This window comes from Panthera pardus, unplaced genomic scaffold, assembly GCF_024362965.1.
Source record: "Panthera pardus isolate Hobbes unplaced genomic scaffold, ASM2436296v1 HiC_scaffold_25, whole genome shotgun sequence".
In the NCBI taxonomy this organism is placed as follows: Eukaryota; Metazoa; Chordata; class Mammalia; order Carnivora; family Felidae; genus Panthera; species Panthera pardus.
Window position 1 is genome coordinate 61,159,056 of NW_026526821.1, and position 27,621 is coordinate 61,186,676.

Sequence of the window (27,621 nt, forward strand, 5' to 3'; positions counted from 1 at the left end):
TGTTGATTTCGGCACCTGGGTAGCTCAGTTAAGCAACTGTTGATTTCGGCTCAGGTCATGATCCCAGGGTCATGGGATGCAGCCCTGTGTCAGGCTCTGCATTGGTCATGGAGCCTGCTTGAGATTCTCTCTCTCTCTCCTCTCCCCTGCTCACACTCTCTTTATCTCTCTATAAAAATTTTAAAAGTTTTTTTAAAAAAAATTTTAAAAAGAGAAAAAATAGCCTTGGATTCACTGCCATTGTTGCCACCTGGGTCACAATCACCCAGGCCTTGCCTCCTGACCAACCCTTACCTTCCCAGCCTCAAACCTCTCCAACTTTTCTGCATATTGCAGCTAAAGTCCAAACTTTATCTTCTCTCTCTTCTGCTAGAAAACTTTTGGTTGTCCTCAGGTTGATATTCCAAACTCTTAATCAAGGCCCTTCCTTTACGAGTGTTAACACCAAACTTTCTTCGGAATGACAAACTTTCTCTGACCCTGAGACTTTGCCACCTGCTCTCTCACTACTTAGGATATCCCTCCCCACTTCATCACCTCATAACTCCTTTTCTGCTCCAGGCTCTGAACTCTCACAGCCAAGTGTGAAGCCTCTTTGACAATGGAAACTGGGTTAGGGACCCCTCTTGCATCTTGACTTCAGTACTTCCCACTCGTCACATTTAACTAGAACTTATTTTAACTACTATTTCCTCCATGAGATGGTAAGCTGTATTTGGGTAAGAATATTGGTTGTCTTGTTTAGCTATATTCTAGAGACCAGCTCAGGGTCTGCATATAGTAGGCATGTAATATTTGTGAAATATTTTTGTAATAAAAGCCAATGTTTATTGAGTGCCTGCTAAGTGAAGTCTATTATGTGCATTACTTCTTTTAATCCCATGACAGTCTCAGAGTAGGTATATTATTATTACATGAATTGCTATGTTTATTTCTTCAGAATATGAGCCAGTGAGGAGAGGATAGGTTGAATAAGATTTTATGTCTGTATACTATTTTCAGGGTTTTCAAAGCATTTCTATACTTGTAGAGCAAATGTTTATCAAGAGATATTATATAGAGTTCCTCTCAGAAAAAAGGCTGTCACTGTAACTACTAGAAATGTAACATTTATTTCAAGGGTGATTTGGTTTCATCTGTCAAAAATTTAAATGTATGCACCCTTTGGGTCCAGCAATACCACTTTACAGAAGCTATCCCAAAGAGAGATTTGTACCTGTGCCCCAAAATCTATGTGCAAGGAAATCTGTCACAGGATTGTTTGTGATACGGAAAAGAAGGATACAGTGTAAATGCCCATTAATAATGGGAAAGAACTGGGGATGAAATATACAGCATAGGGAATATAGTCAATGGTACTATAATAGCATTGGATGGTGACAGATGGTGTTACACTTGGGCTGAGCACAGCGTCACTTACAGAGCTGTCAAATCACTATGTTGTGCACATGAAATAAAAGTAACATTGGAGAATAACCTTGAAACTAGTAAGAATGAGACCCATATCTACACATGTGTAAAGGTCTCTAAGATCTTAATTTTTAGAAGATAATTTTTATAAAAGATAATTTATAAAAGATAAAAATGGCAAATCCATATATCACCTCATTTATGTTTACTAAAATTGTTATGCATATGTATATGTTAGGTATACATATGTACATATATGAGTTTGTGTGTAGAAAAAGAATTGGAAAGACATTCACCAAACTACTCAGAGGGTTTCCTTCCTAGATGAGAGGAGTTGAGAAAGAAGTTTCCATGTTTTCCTTTAAAGACTTCTATATGCTCATTCCCTACTGAGAATGTATTCATATGTTACTTAGCAAATAAAAATAAAAAAATAAGTTAGTAAAAAATTAAGTTCCCTTTATATTTCACCATTTTATCATTTGTTATAGGTCTGTTTTTCTTTACTTTTTTTTCAGTGTATCATTAATACATATTCAGAGTTAAAAGCACTACAACAATAATTAGAAAGTACATAAACAAGACCCCCAAGCCTCCAATAATCTCATGACTCAGATAAACACTATTAACATTTTGGTAAAAGAGAAAAGGAGGGAGAAAGAGTGCCACGTCTTACATCATACTTACATGTAACCAAATTTACATGCTATATGTGAAGATTTGTGCCTGATTTTATCATTTAGCATTAACTATGTTGAGAGATTTTCCCCACGTCATTTCTTATTCTGGGGAAATAGGATATTTAATGAAAGTATGACATTCCATGATATAGATGTTTAGATATTTAGGTTGCTTCTAGGGTCCTCAATGTTAGATATAAGGCAGTGCTAACTATTCTTTGAATATATGTATTAGTATTTCTGATTATGAAATATCTAAATATGGATTTGGTGGAGGGAAGACTATATGCTTTTAACACCTCTGAGTGTACTGCCAAGGCTGAAACAATTTATACTCCAGTATAAATCTAGAATATCCAGTAGGATATAAAAGTTCCAATTTCATCCTATCTTTTCCATCACTGTTCATTAGTATTTTTGTTTATTAGTACTTTTTTAATCTTACAAATTTGATGGTGGTGGTAGGGGAGTTGTCTAATTGGCTTATCAATTTGTATTTTTTCTAAACACATATATTTGGTTACCAGTAAGAAATATTTTTGAACGTGGTTTTGACTCCCCGCCCTCTCCAGACTCTCCACTGAGGTATTTACCATTTTTTTATTCCTTTATGGTATGAATACATGTGCATGTGTATGTGTACACAGAACAACAAAACACTGATTTATATGCACTCATGTGCTCACACATACACACACACACACACACATACACACACACACACTGATTTATATGGATGCACACACAAAAATATATTTAAGACATTACTCCTATAACTTTTTGTTGTATATGTTACAAATATTATTCTGAGCTCTTTCATTTTATTTACATGTTTTTATGTAATATAACATTTTTCTGTATTCAATCTATAAATCTTTCCCTCATGGTTTCTTCCTTTGATTTTATGCTTATACTTCACTACTGTTACCATATTTGTTTTTTTGAGAAATGTACTTTTCCAAGTTTCAGGTTATTGGGAGGCTTAGAAAGAGACATGATAAGCACAAGAAAATTCTACTTCTCAGGGCAGTTCACTAAATACATCTTATTCCAAATAAAACTCAAGAATATTAATAAAAAGGGGTGCCTGGGTGGCTCAGTTGGTTAAGCGTCTGACTTCAGCTCAGGTCACAATTTCACGATTTGTGGGTTTGAGCCCTGCATCTGGCTCTGAGCCCTGCATCTGTCAGCCCTGCGTGCTGACAGCTCAGAGCCTGGAGCCTGCTTCAGATTCTGTGTCTCCCTCTTTCTCTGCCCCTCCCTTGCTTGCTCTCTCTCTCTCTCCCTCTCTCAAAAAAATAAACACTAAAAAAGAATATTAAGAAAATAAATGCACAAAATAGGGGAAGCTGCCACCAAACTTCCTAGAAGAAATAAATCAGTTTCCGTTTCTCTCTGTTGCTCCTGGAAGAAGTCAAGTTCAAGGGATATGTTGTTATCTAATCGGTTTAGAGTTCACTGGAGGTACAAATAGAACCTGCCAGTCACAAGGTCTCAGCCAGGGACAGAACCACTCACCATGAGGTACAGTCATTAGGAATGTAGGATAAATCACAAACAACCTCCAGAGCAAAAACCACTGGTTGTGTCAAACCAGGATGCATGTTGAACTCCATGGGCATAATGTCTTAAATGTGACTAATAGAAAAAATTCACCAATTTCTCTGCTTCTTCCAAATATATCAAGACCAGTTAGATAAAGCCTTTTTAAAAAAGTTTTCCTGCCTTTGCTTTTTTCAAATTTTTATGATGGAAAATTGAAACTATGTAAAAAAAAAAAAAAGCAAGCAGACAGAATAGTAGAATGAGCTTCCCCTAACTCAATATTCTTCTTATGAAAATTTAACAATTATCAACTCACAGCCAATATTGTTTTATCTATTTTCTCTTCCCCCAACTACTCCCACTATCCCAATGATTTGGAAACAAATCCCAAGCACCCTACATTTATTCTATAAATATTTCAACATGAGATAAGATCTTTTAAGGATACTATTCCCATTTAGTGCCCATAAAGCCTGATATGTTCCTATTTAAGTCATTAGCTAACACTGTATTTGTCCAGAAGCACTGGGGTTTGATCTTCATATCCTTGCTTTTTGTGTGTTCCTCATCCTTGAACAGTCTAGCTGTTCAGCTAGATCTGTTCTTGCCAAGGGCAAGAGCTTTCTGGTTGCCCAATTCAAGGGGAACTTTTCAGTATTTATTTGGCTGTCCTCCACGTTTAACCCTTCCATGCCCTCCTACTGCTTTTTCCCCTTCCAAGACACGGCTGTAACTCTCTTACGGTTCTTTGCTCTGGCTCACTCTCAGTCTCTCTCAGTCTCTCTCTCTCCCTCCTTCCCTCTTTCTCTCTCTTTTTCTTTTGGAGACTTTTATGATGGAAAAGATGCACTATATTTAGGAACAGAAGGTAAGCAAAGGACATAATCTCTCACAAATTCTCCCAGTCCTTTGATACTGGATGATGTTCACTCTTGACTCATGACTCTGAGATGCTTTTCAAATATTTCTGCAGCTCCACACTGCCACCCACCAGCAGCCAGTCATGAAAAAGGCCAATTTCTTCTCAGCTTAAAAACAAAAATGCTTAAGAGCTTTCCTCTCTCCTTTTTACTATCTTTACAAACACTTTTCTTTTCAATGGCTGAAATACATTTCTCTTACAACTGTACAAGACCGAAGTGGGCTACTTTTTATTTGAACTGGAAATGAAAAATACATCAGGCAGGGACACAGAGAAAAACAGTTTTACCTCATCAAAGACCTTGGAAACAACATACTTGTCCAGAATGGGAATGTAGGTGGGGGTGTGAGGGACCGCTGTCAGTGACAAGGCATCCATGATGGTGAGTTTCTTGGCAACCAAGCCATGAGTTTTGAGCCAGTTTTCGGAAGACATACTTGAAGAAATAAGACAACAAAACTATGATGCTTAAAGCTTGTAATAAACAAAAACATAACACAACTATCCTGGAAAATTAAAGTACTCACTCTTGGCCATGAACCTGGCTTTCTTCTTGACTCAATCTTTCTAATGATATGCCATCTGGATACTCATTTATCAACAGGACACTCATTTCTGTGGAAAGAGAAATGACAGTTGTATAATTTTTTTACCAAAATGCAAAAGGATTGCTCTTATCTCAGAGTTCAGTTGTGACTGAAGGCTAATAAATGAATCATATTTCAGAGAATACTGACCTGTCATAGTGGGTTCTCAGGCAAGATTCATTTACAATAACACTAAAGACCAATGCATAGATACAAATGGCCCTATTGTTTTGCTTACCTACTTCATCCCATATCCATTCAGATCTCTCTCCAGGAAGAATGAGACATTCATTCTCTCATTCCCCAGAAAATACATTTTTAAAATGTTGAATGAGAATGCCAGTAACCATTGATTGTTCAGTGTTGCCCTCATTAGACTCCCCCCAAATTATACAAAAGAAGCTTCATCAACATTTTAGTTTCTAATTGTTTGCTTTGTGGTTCCTCAACTCTGTATGGAAAACCAAAACTCCTATTAGATCCTGTTTAGTTGTAGGTACAAACTTTCAATTAATATTTGGGGTTGTTAATATATATCCTTATATAAACTTGGATTTATAAATGAAAACAAATATTAGCTAGTTGAGTCAGCAACATCTAGAAGAAGGAGTGTTTGGGAGTGTTAGTATAAGAAAATCTAATTTACTCCAGCAGGTTGACCTGATTTACAAGGAGTCCCTGAATAGGAATCGATCCTAATCCACTTAAAAATGATTTGTCCCCACTGTCATCAAAATGTATCTACACCCAGCTCTTTAGGAACAGACACAATGGGCAAAGGAAGGCCACCCTGGGCTTCCTGACATAGAGACCCTCTCTGGCTTGCCTTTGTCACCTGGAGTGTTCCAGCTGCTGAAACTAGAAAGGTCATCCGTCCTCTCACTGCAAGCTGAGCTCTTGTGGGTGGACATCTGGCTTCTGAGCAGGCTGGTTTTTGTTGATTCTGTTGGTATCAAAGGGAAAGGGATTAAAGGAATTTGGGACAAAAGAAGATATTTTATTAGACGCAACCATTTCCTTGGATCCTCAAAAAATGAATACAAGTTCAGTCTCCCAAACCTCAGAGAACAGTTCTGCCACCAACTCAATGCTGAGGTAAAGGATTTTGCCACTTATCTGAGCTGAAGCTCTATCCCTCTTTGAGAGAGATCTGCGTCCAAGCTCATTCAAGCTGTTGGCAGAGTTTATTTCTTTGCAGTTGTGGGACTGAGGTCCTTGTTTCCTTGCTGGCTCTTGGGGGGCCTCTCAGCTCCCTAAGCACCTGCATTACTACTCACGTGGCACCTCTATTTTCAAGCCAGCAATGGCACATTGAATTCCCCTCATGCTTCAAGTCTCTCTGACTTTCTTTTCTGTCACCAGCTGGAAAAAAGCTCCTGCTTTTAAGAACACCTGTGAGTATTACCGGGCTCTCCTAGACAACCTTGGCTTAAGGTCAACATAACATAATCTTGGGAGTGATACCTCACCCTATTCACATTTGCAGCCCTTTAACTAGCAAATAGATACTTATCAAATATAGACATTTAGTCAGTGTGTTATGTACAAGGTAATGAGCCTGTACTAAGACATCTTGATTATTTTTCATATGTGATTATAGAAACTGCATTAATTGTAAGTGTGGTCTGTATTTCACAATTTGGAGGTACAAGTACCAAGCCTTTATGAAGTATTCATGAGTGAAACATGCCCTTGTTTTTTTTAAAATTTTTTAATGTTTATTTATTTATTTTTGAGAGACAGAGACAGAGCGTGAGTGGGAGAGGGGCGAAGAGAGAAGGAGACAGAATCACCCATTTTGCCCAGCTCCTACCCTCCTCCTCTCTGGCAACCATCAGTTTGTTCTCTGTGTTTACAGGTCTGCTGCTGCTTTTTGTTGTTGTTTTGATTTTTTTAAAAAGATTCCACATATGAGTGAAATCATGGTATTTGTCTTTCTCAGTCTGACTTATTTCATTTAGTATAATACCCTCTAGCTTCATCCATGTTGCCACAAATGACATGATCTCATCCTTTTTTATGTCTGTGCAATATTCCTCTGTGTGTGTGTGTGTGTGTGTGTGTGTGTGTGTGTGTGTGACATCTTCATTATCCATTTTTCTATTGATGGACATTTAGGTTGCTTCCATATCTTGGCTATTGTAAATAATGCTGAAATAAACACAGAGTGCATTTATCTATGTTTTTGGATTAGTGTTTTCATTGTGTTTGAGTAAGTCCCCAGTGTAATTATTGGGTCATATGGTATTTCTATTTTTAATTTTTTTGGGGAAACCACTATACTATACTGTTTTCTATAGTAGTTGTACAAATTTACATTCCTACCAACAGTGTATGAGGGCTCCCTTTTATCCACATTCTCACCAACACTGTTATTTCTTGTCATTTTGATTTTAGCTATTTTGACAAGTGTAAGGTGATATCTTACTGTTGTTTTGATTTACATATCCCTGATGATTAGTGATGCAGAGTATCTGTGTCTGTTTCATGTGTCTGTTGTCTTTTCATGTGTGTGTTTCATGTGTCTGTTGTCTTTTCATGTGTATGTTTTCTTTTGGAAGTATGTTCAGGTCCTTTGCCCATTTTAAGATCAGATTGTGGATATAATTAGGGGAAGATGGTGGTGTAGGAGGATACTGGGCTCACCTTGTCCTGCTGATCAAACGAATTTGATCAAAACGAATTGAATGAAATGAAACAAATTGATCAAAAATGATTTAAGCAATGTAATGGAACAAGAATTTAGAATAGTAGTCATAAAATTAATTGCTGGGCTTGAAAAAAGTATAGAGGACAGCAGAGAATCTATTGCTACAGAGATCAAGGGACTAAGAAACAATCAGGAGGAGCTAAAAAATGCTACAAATGAGGTGCAAAATAAAATGGAGGCGACCACAGCTCGGATTAAAGAGGCAGAGGAGAGAATAGGTGAATTAGAAGATAAAATTATGGAAAAAGAGGAAGCTGAGAAAAAGATAAAAATCCAGGAGTATGAGGGGAGCATTAGAGAACTAAGTGATGCAATGAAATGGAATAATACCCGTATAATATGAATTCCAGAAGAGGAAGAGAGAGAGAAAGGGGCTGAAGGTGTACTTGAACAAATCATAGCTGAGAACTTCCCTGATCTGGGGAAGAAAAAAGGCATTCAAATCTAAGAGGCACAGAGAACTCCCTTCAGCTGTAACTTGAATCGATCTTCTGCACAACATATCATAGTGAAACTGGTAAAATACAAGGATAAAGAGAAAATTCTGAAAGCAGCTAGGGATAAACACGCTCTAACATATAAAGGGAGCCCGATAAGACTAGTGGCAGATCTATCTACTGAAACTTGGCAGGCCAGAAAGGAATGGCAGAAAATCTTCAATGTGATGAACAGAAAAAATATGCAGCCGAGAATCCTTTATCCAGCAAGTCTGTCATTCAGAATAGAAGGAGAGACAAAGGTCTTCCCAAACAAACAAAAACTGAAGGAATTCATCACCACTAAATCAGACCTACAAGAGATCCTAAGGGGGATTCTGTGAGTGAAACGTTGCAAGGACCACAAAGCACCAGAGATATCACTATAAGCATGAAACCTACAGACATCACAAGGACTCTAAACCCATATCTTCCTATAATAACACTGAATGTAAATGGACTAAATACTCCAACCAAAAGACATAGGGTATCAGAATGGATAAAAAAACAAGACCCATCTATTTGCTATCTACAAGAGACTCATTTTAGACCTGAGGACACCTTCAGATTGTAAGTGAGGGGATGGAGAACTATCCAGCATGCTACTGGAAGTCAAAAGAAAGCTGGAGCAGCCATACTTATATCAGACAAACTAGACTTTAAATTAAAGGCTGTAACAAGAGATGAAGAAGGGCATTATATAATAATTACAGGGTCTATCCATCAGGAAGAGCTAACAACTATAAATGTCTATGCACCAAATACAGGAGCCCCCAAATATATAAAACAATTAATCACAAACATAAGCAACCTTATTGATAAGAATGTGGTAACTTCAGGAGACTTTAATACTCCACTTACAACAATGGATAGATCATCTAGACACAGGACCAATAAAGAAACAAGGGCCCTATACATTGGATCAGATGGACTTGACAGATATATTTAGAACTCTGCATCCCAAAGCAACAGAATATACTTTCTTCTCTAGTGCACATGGAACATTCTCCAAGATAGATCACATACTGGGTCACAAAACAGCCCTTCATAAGTATAAAAGAATTGAAATCATACCATGCATACTTTCAGACCACAATGCTATGAAGCTTGAAATCAACCATAGGAAAAAGTCTGGAAAATCTTCAAAAGCATGGAGGTTAAAGACACCCTACTAAAGAATGAATGGGTCAACCAGGCAATTAGAGAAGAAATTAAAAAATATATGGAAACAAGTGAAAATGAAAATACAACAATCCAAATGCTTTGGGATGCAGCAAAGGCAGTCCTGAGAGGAAAACACATTGCAATCCAGGCCTATCTCAAGAAATAAGAAAAATTCCAAATACAAAACCTAACAGCACACCTAAAGGAAATAGAAGCAGAATAGCAGAGACACTCCAAACCCAGCAGAAGAAGAGAAATAATAAAGATCAGAGCAGAAATAAACAATATAGAATCTAAAAAAACTGTAGAGCAGATCAATGAAACCAAGAGTTGGTTTTTTGAAAAAATAAACAAAATTGATAAACCTCTAGCCAAGTTTCTCAAAAAGAAAAGGGAGATGACCCAAATAAATAAAATCATGAATGAAAATGCAATTATTATAACCAATCCCTCAGAAATACAAGCAATTATCAGGGAATACTATGAAAAATTATATGCCAACAACTTGGACAACCTGGAAGAAATGGACAAATTCCTAAGCACCCCACTTCCAAAACTCAAACAGGAAGAAATAGAAAGCTTGAACAGACCATAACCAGCGAAGAAATTGAATCAGTTATCAAAAATCTCCCAACAAATAAGAGTCCAGGACCAGATGGCTTCCCAGGGGAATTCTACCAGACAATTAAAGCAGAGATAATACCTATCCTTCTCAAGCTGTTCCAGAAAATAGAAAGGGAAGGAAAACTTCCAGACTCATTCTATGAAGCCAGCATTACTTTGATTCCTAAACCAGACAGGGACCCAGCAAAAAAAGGGAACTACAGGTCAATATCCCTGATGAATATGGATGCAAAAATTCTCAATAAGATACTAGCAAATAAAATTCAACAGCATATAAAAAGAATTCTTCACCATGATCAAGTGGGATTCATTCCTGGGCTGCAGGGCTGGTTCAACATTCACAAATCAATCAATGTGATATATCACATTAATAAAAGAAAAGATAAGAACCATATGATCCTGTCAATCAATGCAGAAAAAGCATTTGACAAAATTTGACAAAATTCTTAATAAAAACCCTCGAGAAAGGGTAGAAGGAACATACTTAAACATCATAAAAGCCATTTATGAAAAGCCCACAGCTAATATCATCCTCAATGGGGAAAAACTGAGAGCTTTCCCCCTGAGATCAGGAACACGACAGGGATGTCCACTCTCACCACTGTTGTTTAACATAGTGTTGGAAGTGCTACCATCAGCAATTGGACAACAAAAGGAAATCAAAGGCATCAAAATTGGCAATGACGAAATCAAGCTTTCACTTTTTGCAGATGACACGATATTATACATGGAAAACCCGATAGACTCCACCAAAAATCTGCTAGAACTGATACATGAATTCAGCAAAATCGCAGGATACAAAATCAATGTACTGAAATCAGTTGCATTCTTATACACTAATAATGAAGCAACAGAAAGACAAATAAAGAAACTGATCCCATTCACAATTGCACCAAGAAGCATAAAATACCTAGGAATAAACCTAACCAAAGATGTAAAAGATCTGTATGCTGAAAACTATAGATAGCTTATGAAGGAAATTGAAGTAGATATAAAGAAATGGAAAAACATTCCATGCTCATGGATTGGAAGAATAAATATTGTTAAAATGTCAATACTATCCAAAGCTATCTACACATTCAGTGCAATCCCAATCAAAATTGCACCAGCATTCTTCTCAAAGATAGAACAAGCAATCTTAAAATTTGTATGGAACCACAACAGGCCCTGAATAGCCAAAGTAATTTTGAAGAAGAAGACCAAAGCAGGAGGCATCACAATCCCATACATTAGCCTCTACTACAAAGCTGTAATCATCAAGACAGCATGGTATTGGCACAAAAACAGACACATAGACCAGTGGAATAGAATAGAAACCCAAGAATTAGACCCACAAAAGTATGGTCAACTAATCTTTGACAAAGCAGGAAAGAATATCCAATGGAAAAAATACAGTCTCTTTAACAAATGGTGCTGGGAGAACTGGAAAGCAACATGCAGAAGGATGAAACTAGACCACTTTCTTACATCATTCACAAAAATAAACTCAAAATGGATGAAGGACCTGAATGTGAGACAGGAAACTGTCAAAACCCTAGAGGAGAAAGCAGGCAAAAACCTCTCTGACCTCAGCTGCAGCAATTTCTTACTTGACACATCCCCAAAGGCAAGGGAATTAAAAGCAAAAATGAACTATTGGGACCTCATGAAGATAAAAAGCTTCTGCACTGTAAAGGAAACAATCAACAAAACTAAAAGGCAACCAACGGAATGGGAAAAGATATTTGCAAATGACGTATTGGACAAAGGGCTAGTATCCAAAATCTATAAAGAGCTCACCAAACTCCACACCTGAAAAACAAATAATCCAGTGAAGAAATGGGCAGAAAACATGAATGGACACTTCTCTAAAGAAGACATCCAGATGGCCAACAGGCACATGAAAAGATGCTCAATGTCACTCCTCATCAGGGAAATACAAATCAAAACCACACTCAGATACCACCTCATGCCAGTCAGAGTGGCCAAAATGAACAAATCAGGAGACCATAGATGCTGGCGAGGATATGGAGAAACACGAACCCTCTTGCACTGTTGGTGGGAATGCAAACTGGTGCAGCCGCTCTGGAAAACAGTGTGGAGGTTCCTCAAAAAATTAAAAATAGATCTACCCTATGACCCAGCAGTAGCACTGCTAGGAATTTACCCAAGGGATACAGGAGTACTGATGCATAGGGGCACTTGTACCCCAATGTTTATAGCAGCACTCTCAACAATAGCCAAATTATGGAAAGAGCCTAAATGTCCATCAACTGATGAATGGATAAAGAAATTGTGGTTTATATACACAATGGAATACTACGTGGCAATGAGAAAAAATGAAATATGGCGTTTTTTTTTTTAATTTTTTTAACGTTTATTTATTTTTGAGACAGAGAGAGACAGAGCATGAACAGGGGAGGGGCAGAGAGAGAGGGAGACACAGAATCTGAAACAGGCTCCAGGCTCTGAGCTGTCAGCACAGAGCCTGACGCGGGGCTCAAACTCACAGACTGTGAGATCATGACCTGAGCTGAAGTTGGATGCTCAACCGACTGAGCCACCCAGGCGCCCCGAAATATGGCGTTTTGTAGCAACATGGATGGAACTGGAGAGTGTTATGCTAAGTGAAATAAGTCATATAGAGAAAGACAGATAGCATATGTTTTCACTCTTATGTGGATCCTGAGAAACTTAACAGAAGACCATGGGGGAGGGGAAGGAAAAAAAAAAGGTTAGAGAGGGAGGGAGCCAAAACATAACAGACTCTTAAAAACTGAGAACAAACTGAGGGTTGATGGGGGGTGGGTGATGGGTATTGAGGAGGGCACCTGTTGGGATGAGCACTGGGTGTTGTATGGAAACCAAATTGACAATAAATTTCATATTAAAAATAAATTAATAAATTTTTTTAAAGTATACTTATCATGATGAGCACTGAAAAATGTATAGAATTGTTGAATTGCTATATTGTACACCCAAAACTAATATAACACTATGTTAATTATACTTGGATAATAAGAATAATAAAAACTCAAATGTATTATGGATTTAAATGTATAATATAAAGCTACATTTGTTTTAAAACTATGGAAATAAATGACAAAATTTCTAAGGAAAAACATAAAAGCAAATCTTCAGGAATTAGGGCTAAGGAAAAAGTTCCTAGATTTGACACCAGAAGCATGATCCATAAAAGGAAAGACTGGTAAACTGAATCTCAGCATTTTTAAAAGCTTTTGCTTGGTCAAAGACTCAAGAAGATGAAAAGACAAACTACATCCTGGGAGAAAATATATGCAAGCAACATATTTAAAACAAAATCCTAGAATCTAGAATGAAGAACTTTCAGTACCTGTCAATAAAAAAACAAAACAAATGATCCATGTAGAAAATGGGTAAGGCACATGCACAGACATTTTTTCTAAGAGGTTATACAGACTGCAAACAAGCACATGAACAGATATTCAAAATCATTAGCCATTACAGGGGCGTCTGGGTGTCTCAGTTGAGCGTTTGACCTCAGCTCAGGTCATGATTTCATGGTTTGTGAGTCTGAGTCCTGCATCAGGCTCTGTGCTGACAGCTCAGAGCCCGGAGCTTGCTTGGGATTCTGTGTCTCCCTCTATCTTTGCCCCTCCCCCACTCATGCTCTGTCTTTCTCTCAAAAATAAACAAACATTAACACAATTAAAAAAAAATAAAACAAAAACAAAAAAACACAGGTTTACAATTCTAAAATTTGTGTGGACCCACAAAAGACCCCAAAGAGCCAAAGCAATCTTGAGAAAGGAGAACAAAGCCAGAGGCATCATGCTCCTTGATTTCAAACTGTTAATAAAGCCATAGTAATCAAAACAGTATTGTATTGGCATCAAAGCAGACACACAGATCAATGAGACAGCATAAGAGTCCAGAAATAAACCCATGTTTATATGGTTAGTTAATTTATGACAGAGGGATGCTGAGTGGTTCAGGTGGTTAAGCATCTGACTTTGGCTCAGGTCATGATCTCACAGTTCGTGAGTTCAAGCCCTGTGTCAGGCTCTGTGCTGAAAGCTCAGAGCCTGGAGTCTGGTTCAGATTCTGTGTGTGTGTGTCTCTCTCTGGCTTCCCCCGCTCATGCTCTATCTCTCTCTCTCTCTCTCAAAAATAAACATTAAAAAAAGTTAAAAAAAAAAAAAAAGTAGACTGGTGGTTGCCAGAGGTGGGGGATGGGGAAGTCGGCAAAATGGGCGAAGGAGGTCTAAAGGTACAAACTTCCAGTTATAAAATAAAGTCATGGGGATGTAATGTACAGCATGGTGACTATAGTTAACACTTTATTGCATATTTGAAAATTGCTAAGAGTGTAGATCTTAATAGATCTTTTCTCTCATCATAAGAGAAAAATATTTTTATAACTATGTATGGTGATGGATGATAACTAAACTTACTGTGGTGATCAATCTTCAATAATATACAACTATCAAATCATTATGTTGTAATCCGAAAACCAATATAATGTTATGTGGCAATTACATGTCACTAGAACAAAAACAAAACCAAAAACCCATAGGTTTAGGCTCCTTTTGAAATATTATGTGCATTGGGGCACCTGGGTGGCTCAGTCAGCTAAGCGTCTGACTCTTGATTTCTGCTCAGGTCATGATCCTACAGTTCCTGAGATTGGGCCACACAGGGCTCTATGCAGAGCCTGCTTGGGATTCTCTCTCTCCCCCACTGGCTTGTGCACTTTCTCTCTCTCTCTTCCCCCGGCTCTCTCTCTCACTAAATAAATAAACATTAAAAAAAAAAAAAAAAAAAAAAGAAGTGTTGGTGTCATTTAAAAAAATAAATATTAGGTGGATTTAGTTTTATTCTACCTTCTTGCATTGAAGGAAAACTAGTAATGAGATTCAAACCATTTTGTTCACTGATACCTGCGTGGAGGACTTTCCTTTTTGGAATCTTTTCATTTGAAAAGTCCTCTGGTAATTTCAACATATCTAGGGATGACATTTGTGCTGATTCGACATCAGAGTGAGGTTTTGCACATTTTTCTGAAGTTGAAACCATAGAAGAGATTTCTTTTTGATGCCTGTTTTGATTTAGATAAAAAAAAAAATAGATGAAAAAAAGGAGTGGGGAGAAACACAGAATTTCCATCAAGAAGGCAGAGTTAGATCAATACAATCATGTTGAATGCTACAAACTTAAAGAAATGGGCCTCGCCTCGCTTGGCGAATATAAGAATTATCTTCCCTGATGCCGAAGAAAGGACAGGGGTCCAGATGTGGAGTCATTAGCTATGGCTCACACTGCAGCTCTGTTCTTTCCCTGCTGTGTGACTTGCCGAAGTCCCTGAATCCTTTCTGAACTTCCTAACTTTCCTCTTCTATAAACTGTGGGGTAATTCAGCTGTGCACTAACTCTGTGGGACTGATGTGAGAATGAACATGAGGAAAAGCCAGTTGTAAATGAGAAAGCCTTACACAAACCCATTTCTCTAACCGTAGGGTTGACTAGATAGCTCTTATAAAAGCCAGAGAAGGGAAACCCTTGCCTTGGACCCCCTATGCCAGTACCAGATCACAGGAAACCATTCTGGTGAAGATCTGGAGCCAGGAGGGGCCCCAGAAATGCCAGAGAACTTTCCCAGACATACCTTTCCTGAAGCTTTAAACATAGCAGCCACAGAAAGGAAAGTTTCCAGAACAATCTCCTGCTCTAACACTGTAAAACATGCCCTCTCTCTCCTACACCCCCCACCTGCATGCCTACTTCATCAACCACTCCACAGTGTCCCATAATCTTGTGTGTCTGTATCCCCCACCACACTGCATCTTGTGATGGAAGGGGCCAGGCTTATATTCATCTGTGCATCCCAGTTTGCCAGGCAAATGATCTGCACTTCCATAAATGCTTTAAAAAAGAAGGAGGGGAGAGGAGATTTGGAGCTGAAACATTTTTTCACCTGGTAAAAAGCTAGAACAAAGTAATTTATTTTTGACTATAGTTATGTCAGTGAATTAACTTTTCCTAATGTTATGTTATAAGGAAGTATAGGAGGATGCTCTCTCTAGAATGAGGCTTTTATTACATGACAGGCATATCCTCATTTAATCTCCCCAACAACCATATGACCACCATTATTCCCATGTTGTGGATGAGGAAACTGAGGCTCAGCAGGGTTAACTAACTTGCCCAAATTTACCCAACATGTAATGATGGGAAGCCTGGATTAAAATACTTTTCTGCATGACTCTAGAACATGCCCTAATTAGCCCCTAAAAAAGAACACAAAAACCAAAAATGCATTCACTACTCAATCAATAGCAGATACAGTCAACTGACTAAGCCAGCTTCCAAGTAATAGCTAGTCATTTTGTCCCAAGATTTTTTAGTTTGATTAAATAAGAGAAAGAAGATAGTTAAGCTACAAAGGGTAATTTACATTGAGGTGCTGCCCATTTATTTGACTGTTAGTTTATTTGTTCCAATTATCTGAATTGAGAAGACATACCTGAGCTTTTCCAAGTAAATACTTTAAAAATAATTCTGTAAAATCTCATTAGAAGATTTCCCAGTATAATATTTATCTCTTTTACTGATTCCATGCTCATGCCCTGCCTCCAGCCCATATGAATGCTTAATTTGCTAAGAGGAAGACAGTTAATATTGACAAAGATGAAATCCTGATTGATAAATGTATTTTCAACTTCTTTGTATTTGCTATCACTGTTTTTTAAAAAAAGACATCCCCCTGGGACACCTGGGTGGCTCAGTCAGTTAAGCACCTGACTCTTGATTTGGCTCAGGTCATGACTGCACAGTTCATGAGATCCAGCCCTGCAACAGGATCTATGCTGACAGTGTGGAGCCTGCTTGGGATTCTCTCTCTCCCTCTGCCCCTCCCTCCCACCGCCCCCCCCCACCGCCAGTCATGCGCACATGTGCGCACTTTCTATCTCTCAAAATAAGTAAATAAATCTTAAAAAAAAAAAAAGACATCTTCCTGATAGGGTATTTATATGAAGCTGAGATATTTGAATATCTGTACAATGTTAAATTGTATTAATAAGATTTGACACCATTTCTGAATATTGGTGTGGTTTTGATTTTTGTTTAAAAGATTACTAATTACAGGCATATTAGATTATAGGGTAGAAAAAGACCTGAGAAATTATCTATCCCAAAACCTACCACCACAGCTGCCATTTCCAAGATGAGGAAATGGAGACTCAGCAATGGACAGGTATGGAGAGAAGTCAGAGATTCGCCAAGATCACACAGAGACCCTTGGGGCTCCTGATCCCTGAGTCAAATCTGCTACAATACATAGCACTCCTGCTGTGCTCTGTCACTGCTGGGGGTGGGGGAGCCTATCCACACGGGGTGGGAGATGAGATGTTAACATTGCTCTCTTAAGTGCCACACAAGGATTTTGGAACTTACATATAAAGGTAAATATGTGGCCTCCTTAAGCCACATATTAGATTATAAAATTAGATTATGAATTCTCTTTCCTTAAAAAAAATTCCTACATAATCATGCTATGTGATTCCTTTCACTAAAAGAAATCCCCAGAAGTACTACAGAAAAAAGAGGTAGCAAGGAGAGTGAGCAGAGCATCTGAGGGGGAAAACAGGGGCTCTGACACACTCACCTACTGTCTCCTTCCTTTTCCCCATTGTACCACCAATCCATGATCAAGGACTCTGAATAAAGGTTTTGTACCTTCTCCAGGTCACTTCGTCCCTGCTCCATTTCCTTAATTAAAAGAGTCAGATCTTCATTCTGCCAAAATGAGAAGTAAACATACTGTGAAGAGTTCAAATTTCAAACATTTCTAACAGAAAACCAACTGTATCAAGAAAAGAATCTAAAGAATTTCATGTAGTTCTCATATTATTCCATTCTAATAAACAGTTTTAGTGAAGTATAATATAAAATTTATATGAATATAAACTATATAAAATAGACCAAGTGTATGTAAAGTGTACCATTTGAATAGTTTCGACATTCACACTTGTAAAATCTTCATAACAATCAAGATAATAGACATATCCATAACCCCCAAAAGTTTCCTCAGGTCCCCTTGTAAATTTGCCATCCTCCATACCCTAAAACCCTTCTCCCCCCAATTCCTAGGCAACTATTCATCTTCTTTCTGTCACTATATTGAAACTATAGCTTCAGTTTTGTAGAATTTTATATAAATGAAATCATGCAGTATGTATTCTTTGTCCAACTTCATTCATACACTTTGAGATTCACCAGGGTTGCAGCATGAATCAGGAGTTCATTCACCGATGCTGAGTAGTATTATATTATATATTGAATACCTAAATTTAGTCACTGGTTGAGGGACTTTACGAGCTTGGGTTATTATAAACAGGCTATGAACTTTTGTGTTCAAGTATTTTTTCAGACATCTGCTTTCATGTCTCTTGATAAAATATTTATTTTGGTGTGATTCACACTGCACATTTTATCTTGGTTGATTTCTGGTAGTTTTTGTTTCTTGTGTAAGTGGTCCTTTTTTTTTTTTTCTAAGTTGTCAAATTTATGACTGCAAAGTTGTCCACTCCAAACTTCTCTTTGGAGTTTACTCATTTTCTTGAATCTGTATGTTTATATCTTTCACCAAATTTGGGCATCTTTCAGCTATTATTTTTCCATGTAGTCTTTCACCCCCCTTTCTTTCTCCTTTCTTTGGGAAACTCTGATTACACTAATGTCTCTCATTATTGTCCTATAGGTTCCCATAGTTCTGGCTTTCTCTCTATTGTTCACATTGACTGAATTCTGTCATCTGACCTCAAGTTCACTGATAACATTAAGTTATCTGTGTTCTCACCACTGAGCCTATCCAGCGAGTTCACTTTTTATTGCATCTTTCAATTCTAGAATACCCACTTGGAAATTTTTATAACTTCTACATCTTTGCTGAGATTTTCTATTTGTTCATTTCTCTCTAGATAACTTGTAGTTGATTGTTGAAGCATTTTTATAATAGGTTCTTTAAAATCCTTGTCATGTAATTCCAACATCTGATTCATCTATCTCGGTGTTGGGATCATATGATGGTCTTTTCTCATTCAAGTTGTGATTTTCTTGGTTCTTGGTATGATGAGTGACTTTTTACTGCATCCTGAACATTCTGGCTATGTTGTGTTATGAAACTCTAGGTCCTATTTAAAAATTTTTATTTTCGGGGCACTTGGGTGGCTCAGTCAGTTAAGCTTTTGACTCTTGACTTTGGCTCAGGTCATGATCTCACAGTTTGCAAATTCAAGCCCTACCTGGAGCTCTATGTTGGCTGTGTGGAGCCTGCTGGGGATTCTCTCTTTCTCCCTCTCTCTCTGCCCCTCCCCCCACTTGCTCGCTCTCTCTCTCTCTCTCAAAATAAAGAAATAAACTTTAAAAAATATTTCAAAATAATACTTTTATTTTAGCTCACAGTAACTTTAAATTTAGCATGTGGGACTTTGTCCTACTTTTGTGGGCTGCTGCTCCAATGGCAGTTTAATTTTCAGAGCCTTTTTGATATTATTTTGGTCTCCTTTATTAATTTGGTGTCACTGGGGCTCCCGCTGGTCCCTGCTGGTGCTGTCTGAGCCGGCAGAAGGAGTTTCCCCTAGTCAGATTGCCAGGTATTTTTTGGTGCCTCTACTCTCTCCCCAGGGTGTCCTGTGTCACTGGGTGGGGTAGGAGGGTCCCTGTCCCATAGGAAGAGTTTTCCTGGAATGGACCACTTGCTCTGGCTGGATCATTCTTGCCTGTTTTTCCCGTACACATTCTGGTGTCTCTGTGCAGAGAAGAATCTCAGGTCTCTGAGGAAAAAGGCTTCCCAAACCAGACCACTTGTGGCTGTGTCTCTTTGGCTAGCCCTACCCACTTATCCCAGGGAACCTGTTTTTCTCGTACACTTTTTATATGTTTGGGACTCTCATGACTAAATTTTACTTTCATTTGGGCACAATTGTGTGTCTGGTGATTTTTTTTCCCAGTTATTATCGTCAAAGCAAGCTGTCACAGCGTCAGGAGTTCAGCTCTCTTTGTGTGGGACGGCAATCTCTACTTTGTTCACAGAGAGAGCCCCTAAGAGTAGGGAGTCAGAGTACTGGGGAGCTCCACATAGCACTGCCTCCTTTGGTCTTGTTGATACTGGATGGGGTGGAGGATCTGCTCTCTACTCAGGGAGGACCACAGGAGGGCTACTCCTCTTTCACATTTAATTTATGCTTATTCTTTTGGGTGTTACGGAGCCTCAGCCTCCTATCAACCCTCACTGGCACCAGGGATAGGGGGAGAGTGGAGTGCTGCCTATCTCCAAATCACAATTCCTTTTTCATTTTCACTGATGAGGAGTGTTTTTGTAGGCTCATCTCCTCACTGAGTCCCACTCAGATGAGGGCTGTGGTGAAGCACGGCAGTGACTAGAGTGTCCTCACACTGCCTTGTTAAGTCTTAGAGCTGCCTAATGGGGTAGTCCAGCTTGCCACTGGACTCCATGATGGGAGAATCAGAGCACTGCTGACTGGACAGTAAGCTTCCTCTCATTCCTCTGATACTACCCCAGCACAGGATTTAGAACACCACCTGCTTCTGTCTAGTAGGGTTTGGAGAATCAGCTTTCCATTCAGCCCTATTCACACTACCCTGGCAGAGAGATCAGAGCATTGCCACCTGCTTCTACCATGTGGGAGATGCAGGATTAGCTCTCTGGTCAGCTCTACAAATGCCACCTGGCAGAGGGATCAGAGCACCATCACTTGCTTCCAGGGGTTTGCAGAAGATCAGCTCCCTGTTCAGCTCAAATCTCAGGGGAAGGGGTGAAGTTTTTCCATTGGTGTATGACTAGACTACGGCAGGTATTGCAAAAAAGGTTTTCTGTTTTTAGGTCACCTTCTTCTCAGTCCTTTGGCTAGGAAGAATGAGGTTTTCTTGGGTCTTTTTTTTTTTTTTTTTTTTTTTTTTGACTGTGCCTGTTAGAGATTCCAGATTGGAGGGTTCAGTAGTGTCCTATCTGGGATATATGGAAGGCATTAACAAATCCCCAAGACTTACTTCCATGTCATTCCTTAAGTTTTGAGGGCCCTAGGGATTCTATTTTCTTCTCTCCACCTTTCAGAATATTCCTATGCTTATTTGTTGTGTTATATCCAGGATTTTTTTTAGCTATAAGACGTAGGATCTAGAAGGAATGGGGCAACACCATTACTGCTGGAACTGGAAGTCCCTCTGGTAATTTATCTTATAATTAGATTTAAATAAGAAGTTAAAAAAAGTCTTAATTATCGACCCATGCAGTTATCCTTTGCTTTTCAGTCCTAAGTGTAGATCTGTATATCCATCCGGTATAGTTTTTCTTCTGCCTAAAGTACTGCCTATAACATTTCTTATACTGCAGGTTTAATGGTGACAAATTCTTCCAGTTTTTGTATATCTTTGAAGTCTTTATTCTACTTTCCTTTTTGGGAGGTATTTTCAGTTTATAGATTCTACATTGAGCTTTTTTTTTCTTTCAGTACTTTAAAAATATCACTCCACTGTCTTTTCACATGCATTGTTTCTGATGAGAAATATGCAGTCATCCTTATCTGTGTTCCTCTGTAAATAATTTGGCTTCTTTTACCCTATTCTTTTAAGATTTTCTCTTTGTCACTGCTTCTAAGAAGTTTAAGTCTGATATGATTTGGTGTAGTTTTTTCATGTTTCTTGTGCTTGGCATTCATTGTGTTTCATGGATCTGTGGGTTTATAGTTTTTAACCAATTTAGAAAATTTCTGGCACTATTGCTTCAACTACATATTTATTAGATTACTTGAATTTTCCCACAGCTCACTTATGCCCTATTTTCTAGGTTTTTGTTTATTGTTTTAATTCTCTTTCTTCTGTGTTACATTTTGGATAGTTTCTATTGCTGCCTTACAGTTTACTAATCTTTTGTTCTGCAATGTCTGACCTGCTGTTCTTCTCAGCCAATGTATTCTTCACCTCATACATTGTAGTTTACATCTCTAAAATTTTTAATTGTGTCTTGTATCTTTCACCTCTCCCTTTTTGAATACATCAGATACAGCTACAATAACTGTTTTTATGCTCTAACACTAATACCTGTGTCAGTTATGCACATGTTTTAATTTTTGTGTTTGCTTTTTCTCCTCCTTATGGACTTGTATTTTCTTGCTTTTTTTCACATACCTGGTACTATTTGAATTAATGTCAGAAACTGTTAATTTTACTTTCTTGGGTCATGGATATTTTTGCTTTCTTATAATTATTCTTGGGGTTTGTTCAGGGATGCAGTTAACTTCCTTGGAAATAGATCGATCCTTTCGGGTCTTGCATTTTAAAGATTTTCTAGGCAGACTTGGAGCAGCAGTTGGTTTTTCACACGCCTGAGGCAAGATCCTTCTTTATACTCTACCCAATGTCCATTGGATTATGAAGTTTTCCAGTCTAGCTGATGGAGGGAGTCACTATTCCCTGCCCTGTGTGAGCTCAGAGAGCTCATTGTTCCCTCCGATCCTTTCTCCTTTCAGATGATTCATTCCCCAGACTCTAGTAGTTTATTCAAATGTCAGCATTGCTCTGGCTTGTCCTGGATTTAAAGTGACTCTGCAGGAGAGACAATAAGATAAAAAACATTCTCTAGAAGGGCATTCTTGAAATGCATATCCTCAGGCCAAGACTGGAGTACTGGAGAATAGAATGTTATTTAGTTTCTCCCATCAGCCCATTAAAATGAATTGATTTATCAGATGGTCACATGGTTATACAGTCTGAGAAGTCAGGAGACTTCCTAGGATCTGAATTTTTCTTAAGTTTTCCACAAATGTCTATAAATAGCAGAGGTTAACAGAGTTCCAAGTAGGGACCCCTTGGGATGCTTGTTAAAAATACAGATTCCTGGAATGCCTGGGTGACTCAGTAGGTTAAATGTCTGATTCTTGGTTTTGGCTCAGGTCATGGTCTCATGGTTCACGGGTTCAAGCCCTGTGTCGGGCTCTGCACGGACAGTGCAGAGCGTCCTTGAGATTCTCAATCTCTCTCTCCCTCTCTCTCTCTCTTTCTCAAAAATAAACTTTAAAAAATACAGATTCCTAACATTTGGCAAAATGTTGATAATTATTGAATCTGACTGATGGGTACATGAGGCAGGGGTCTATATACTTTTCTACTTTTCTGTATGTTTGAAACTTTCCATAATAAAAAGCCTAGAAGAAAAACAAAATATATTAAGATTTCTGGGCCTCTATGCCTAGAGTCTAATTTAGTAGCTCTGAAGTGTGACCCAGGAAATCTGCATTTTCACAAATGCCTTAGTTCAGATGGTCCTTGGACCACATCTTGGAGTACATGGTTAAGTGATTTCATTTGCTTGACTAAGTTGTCTTTGTGGTTGCAGTTTTCTCAACTAAGGTATTATCCATTGGCCTCCAGCCTGTACAGAGTGAACACTCTCTTCTCAGTTCATTAAGCTCTTACCTGAATAGCCTCTGGAGGATACAGATCCTTGCAGCCAAAATTATAAAGGTGGAACTCTCCTCCAGTCAAAGAAGCAAGCTCTTTCAAAAATCCATTTGCAATCTCATCATTGTAATTGAAGGAGATGGTGCAAATGGGAATTTTCTGAAAAACTTTGACTTGGTCTATCACCATTTCAGGTGGCTGAAATGATACATTTTGAGGGGGAAAAAGGGAGATGGAAAGAGAGGAAAAGAAAGAAAAAAATTAGATGTGAAAGTCCTTAGTATTTGCTATAGACAGTGAGATTCTCAACTAGTAATTCCTTATACAGTGATGAGTGGCTTCTTGGAAAGGTGTCAATTCAATAAACAAAGCAAACAATGCCAGGTGGTGAGAGTATGAAGACCAATGACTCAGCCATTGCCTCTGAGGGCTCACAATTTGGTGGAGAAAAGAATCTGGAAGAAAGATATGACTAAATCACTCAATTTTAGGTGCACCTAAGCCTAAAGCTCATGCTTTTAGAGTGTTGGGCAGGGGTGTCTGGGTGCTCAGTAGCTTGGGCGTCTGACTTTAGCTCAGGTCATGATCTCACAGCCCATGAGTTTGAGCCCCGTGTTGGGCTCTGTGCTGATAGCTCAGAGCCTGTAGCTGCTTCAAATTTGGTGTCTCCCTCTCTCTCTGTCCCTCCCCTGCTCATGCTCTCAAAAATAAATAATCATTAAAAAAAATTTAAAAAAAGAAACACAGCAAACTATAAATAAACTTAACATATATTAAAAAAATAATAATAAAGTGCTGGGTTATATTTTAGAGCACTGAAAGTATCAGGGTAAAACATCCTTGCTATTGGGATTCTAGAGAGTGAGGCCACTGGATCTCAAGGTGGCTTCCAAAGCACCTACCCCAAAAGAGCAATTTCCAGCCTCAGAAAGGCCATGGTCAATGAGTTTCCCACAGAGTGAAAGAAGAGACAGTTATTGAGGGTCCTTGTACGTGCTAGGCACTCTGCTGGGAGCATAACATGACAGTTAGTTCTCACAATCATCCTGTGAGGCAGTGCTGGAAAGACAGATAGTTGTCTACTAATATCAGTTCCTCCCATCTTTTTTTTACTGGCAGAGCCCTGGTTTTCTTTTCATGACAGTAATATGCCCAGTTAAAAAACAAACAAACAAACAACTATATACACATAAAAACTCATCTTCTGACATGTTTTTGCAGCTAGAATGGGCCATATGACCCAGTTCTGTCCACTGAGATACAGGTGGAAGTCCCAGGGGAAAGATTCCTTTCCTCTAGTAAAAAGGCAAAGATTTAACAACAACATCAACAAGAACAACAACAACACTAATGTCCTTCCCCTTTCCATCTGCACCCCCTGGAAAATGGACACCCCCTAGAGATGGAGCAGCCATCTTACAACCATGAGGGTGGAAATCATAAACAAAGATGGTAGAGAATGAACATAAAAAGAAGTTTGTTTTCTTGGAGACATCCATGAGTAGCTATAGACTCTAGACTACCTACCCCTGGGTTTCTTATCCATAGGAACATAAATCTCTCCATTGTTACAGTCATTTGTCTGCTCCTCTGCTTTTCTCCCCAGTAACATGCAACCCTAATCGGCCCACTGGGTATGGGCTCCACAGACAAAGGAGAAACTGAGACTCAGAAAGATTAATTTTCCTAGGGTCATCAAGCTCTTACATGGTAGGACTGGAATTCAAAGCCAATTTTTGGTATTAGAAGCAATGCCAGACTGTTTGTTCCCCTCATTTGCAATAAAACTGTCTCTTGGTAAGGATCGACTCTCAAGTAATGTTAACATTATCTGGCTCTCCGAAAAGATGAACTGATGAATTCCTCTGTCATCTCTCCACCACCACAACCACAGCCCAGCTAGGAACCTTCAGAAACTGCTTCTGATTGTCCTGTCCCCACTTCCTCTGAGTTTCCAAGTGCCAGGAGTCCCTCTTTGATTGACCCAACTTGCTGGCTCCTTCAGCCAATTTCTATTCTCTGCTTCTAGTTCCTATCATTTGGTCTTTAACCCTTCCTATATTCATCTTATGAGCCCTGGAAAGGCAGAGTGATAAGGGAGAGAGGACTCGGGATGCACCAATGGCTGGCCTTGTGCAGCTCACACACCACCCAGGGAGGTGACTGGTTAAGTGGTCCCCCAGGGTCTGGCCTCATTCCAACCACCACTTACACACAGCCTCAGTCTCTGGATCTGGCTGCAGCAATTGAGCCTGCCCCTGCCCATGAGCCCACCTCCACCTCTCGTCCTTTTTTCTCTTCTCTCCCCTCTGGCCATCAGCTGGTTTCCTAACCAAACAGCAACTTAACTGAGCTGACCTCATCCCTCTTGTCAACTGCAAGCACAGAGCAAAGTCCTCTCTGCTGCCTCCCCTCCCTTCAGCCTACCTTCCATCTCTGAGTACATACTGTATACCAAGCACTAAGAGCTCTGCTTGTGCTCTCTGCCTGCATCCTCCCTACAACCCTCTGAGGTGGGGCTATCGTTATCCTTGTTTCTTACCAGGGACTCCTGGCCACTACCCCTGATACCAGACTGGATATGCTAGACCTAAATTCTTTTTTTTTTTTTTCAATATATGAAATTTATTGTCAAATTGGTTTCCATACAACACCCAATGCTCATCCCAAAAGGTGCCCTCCTCAATACCCATCACCCACCCTCCCCTCCCTCCCACCCCCCATCAACCCTCAGTTTGTTCTCAGTTTTTAAGAGTCTCTTATATGCTAGACCTAAATTCTGTTAATTTTGTAGAGTTTTAGCCAGGAACTATTCCTGTATTGACTTATAGCTGATATATTTGGGAAGGGAAAGCAATTAACATTGATTTAGTACTGATTGTGGGTGCCAGGTACTGTGGGTAGCATTTTCAGCTTTTCATATGCTACCTGATATTTTCATATATTTATCTGCTCATTGCCTATTTCCCTATAAAACATAAGTTTCACTGAAGACAGGTTCATCTTGCTTACCACTGTATTCTAGACTGATAGCAATGCCTGGCACATAAAAGGTACTCAGTAAATATCTGTGGAATGCATTCATGGGAACATCATCTCATTTACTCATGAATAGGGAGTATTAGTTCTAAGCCACAGATGAGGAAATTCACAGTAGAGGACTTGCCCAAGGTCATTCAGATGGGCAGTGCTGGGGGTGAGCTTCGAACCCTGTTCTCTAGCTCCAAAGCTATTTCTGTCATTCCATACAGCTAAAGAGAGCACGGGCACAAGAAAGTCTGTTAGTGTATTCTCGTGAACCCCCCACCTTCACCCAGCCTCAGGTAGTGTTTGCTAAACTGGACCCAATGTGGCGTTGGGAGAGCTAGGCAGAGGGTGTGGGCACACCTGGACTGCAGAAGGAGCTCCATCCCTGCAACAGACACCGGCCATTCCTGACCTCCTGCCTGCACCCCACTCAAGGATTCCTTTCCCTAGTTTATGTTCTCACAGCTTTGAAGAGAAGACTCAGAACATGGAAGTAAACCTTTCACGCACACCAGCCTGACTGACCCTGACTCCTTCCACACACTTATTCTAGCAGCTCTGTGTCTAAGAAAGTAGCGAGGCCTTTCCATGTGGAACCCCTGCATGACATTGAGGAAGCCTTTCACAGCCCAAGACTCCTTCATATGTTCCCCATGGAGGTCCCTTCAATCCCTAAATGAGGCCAAGCAGTGTGCCTGAGAGACTCTCCCCAGTTCTCTCTTCTCTGAGTCTACACAGTAGCCAGATGACCCTTTCGCCACAAATGTCAACTGGGGTGGCAAGAAAGGCAAGGATCAGTTCTCCCAACTGCCTGAAGGAGGTTTGGCTGTGCAGGTGGCTCACTCTGTGCCTTCTCTATGTCCCCACCCCTGGTATACCTCATATTAGGCTTTACTCATTTCTCTTTGTTTGGAATGGTGCAAAAGCCTTCCTCACTCCCATTTTCTTGATTCCTACCAGGGTAAGTCCCTAACTTCAAAGAAGTCCCAAAATGACAATGGCCAAAGATGTGCTGGGCTGCTCCTGGCAGAGG

The 27,621-nt window shown here is 39.2% G+C and overlaps 1 protein-coding gene across 7 annotated transcripts in view; it reads right to left on the reverse strand.

Annotated features, from left to right (window-relative positions):
* Positions 1-27,621, reverse strand: part of VWA3B (von Willebrand factor A domain containing 3B) — a 204,133-nt gene that overhangs the window by 56,544 nt on the left and 119,968 nt on the right. For all 7 annotated transcript variants that reach the window (XR_008417819.1, XR_008417818.1, XR_008417821.1 and 4 more), the window contains exons 14-19: positions 23,577-23,759; positions 17,746-17,876; positions 15,020-15,177; positions 5,980-6,087; positions 5,085-5,172; positions 4,846-4,993 (exon numbers count right to left, since the gene is read on the reverse strand). Coding sequence is in view for 3 of the 7 variants with exons in the window: in XM_053890614.1 (XP_053746589.1) it covers positions 4,846-4,993; positions 5,085-5,172; positions 5,980-6,087; positions 15,020-15,177; positions 17,746-17,876; positions 23,577-23,759 (816 nt within the window). In the remaining 4 variants the exon portion in view is untranslated. The remainder of the gene's footprint in view (positions 1-4,845; positions 4,994-5,084; positions 5,173-5,979; positions 6,088-15,019; positions 15,178-17,745; positions 17,877-23,576; positions 23,760-27,621) is intronic.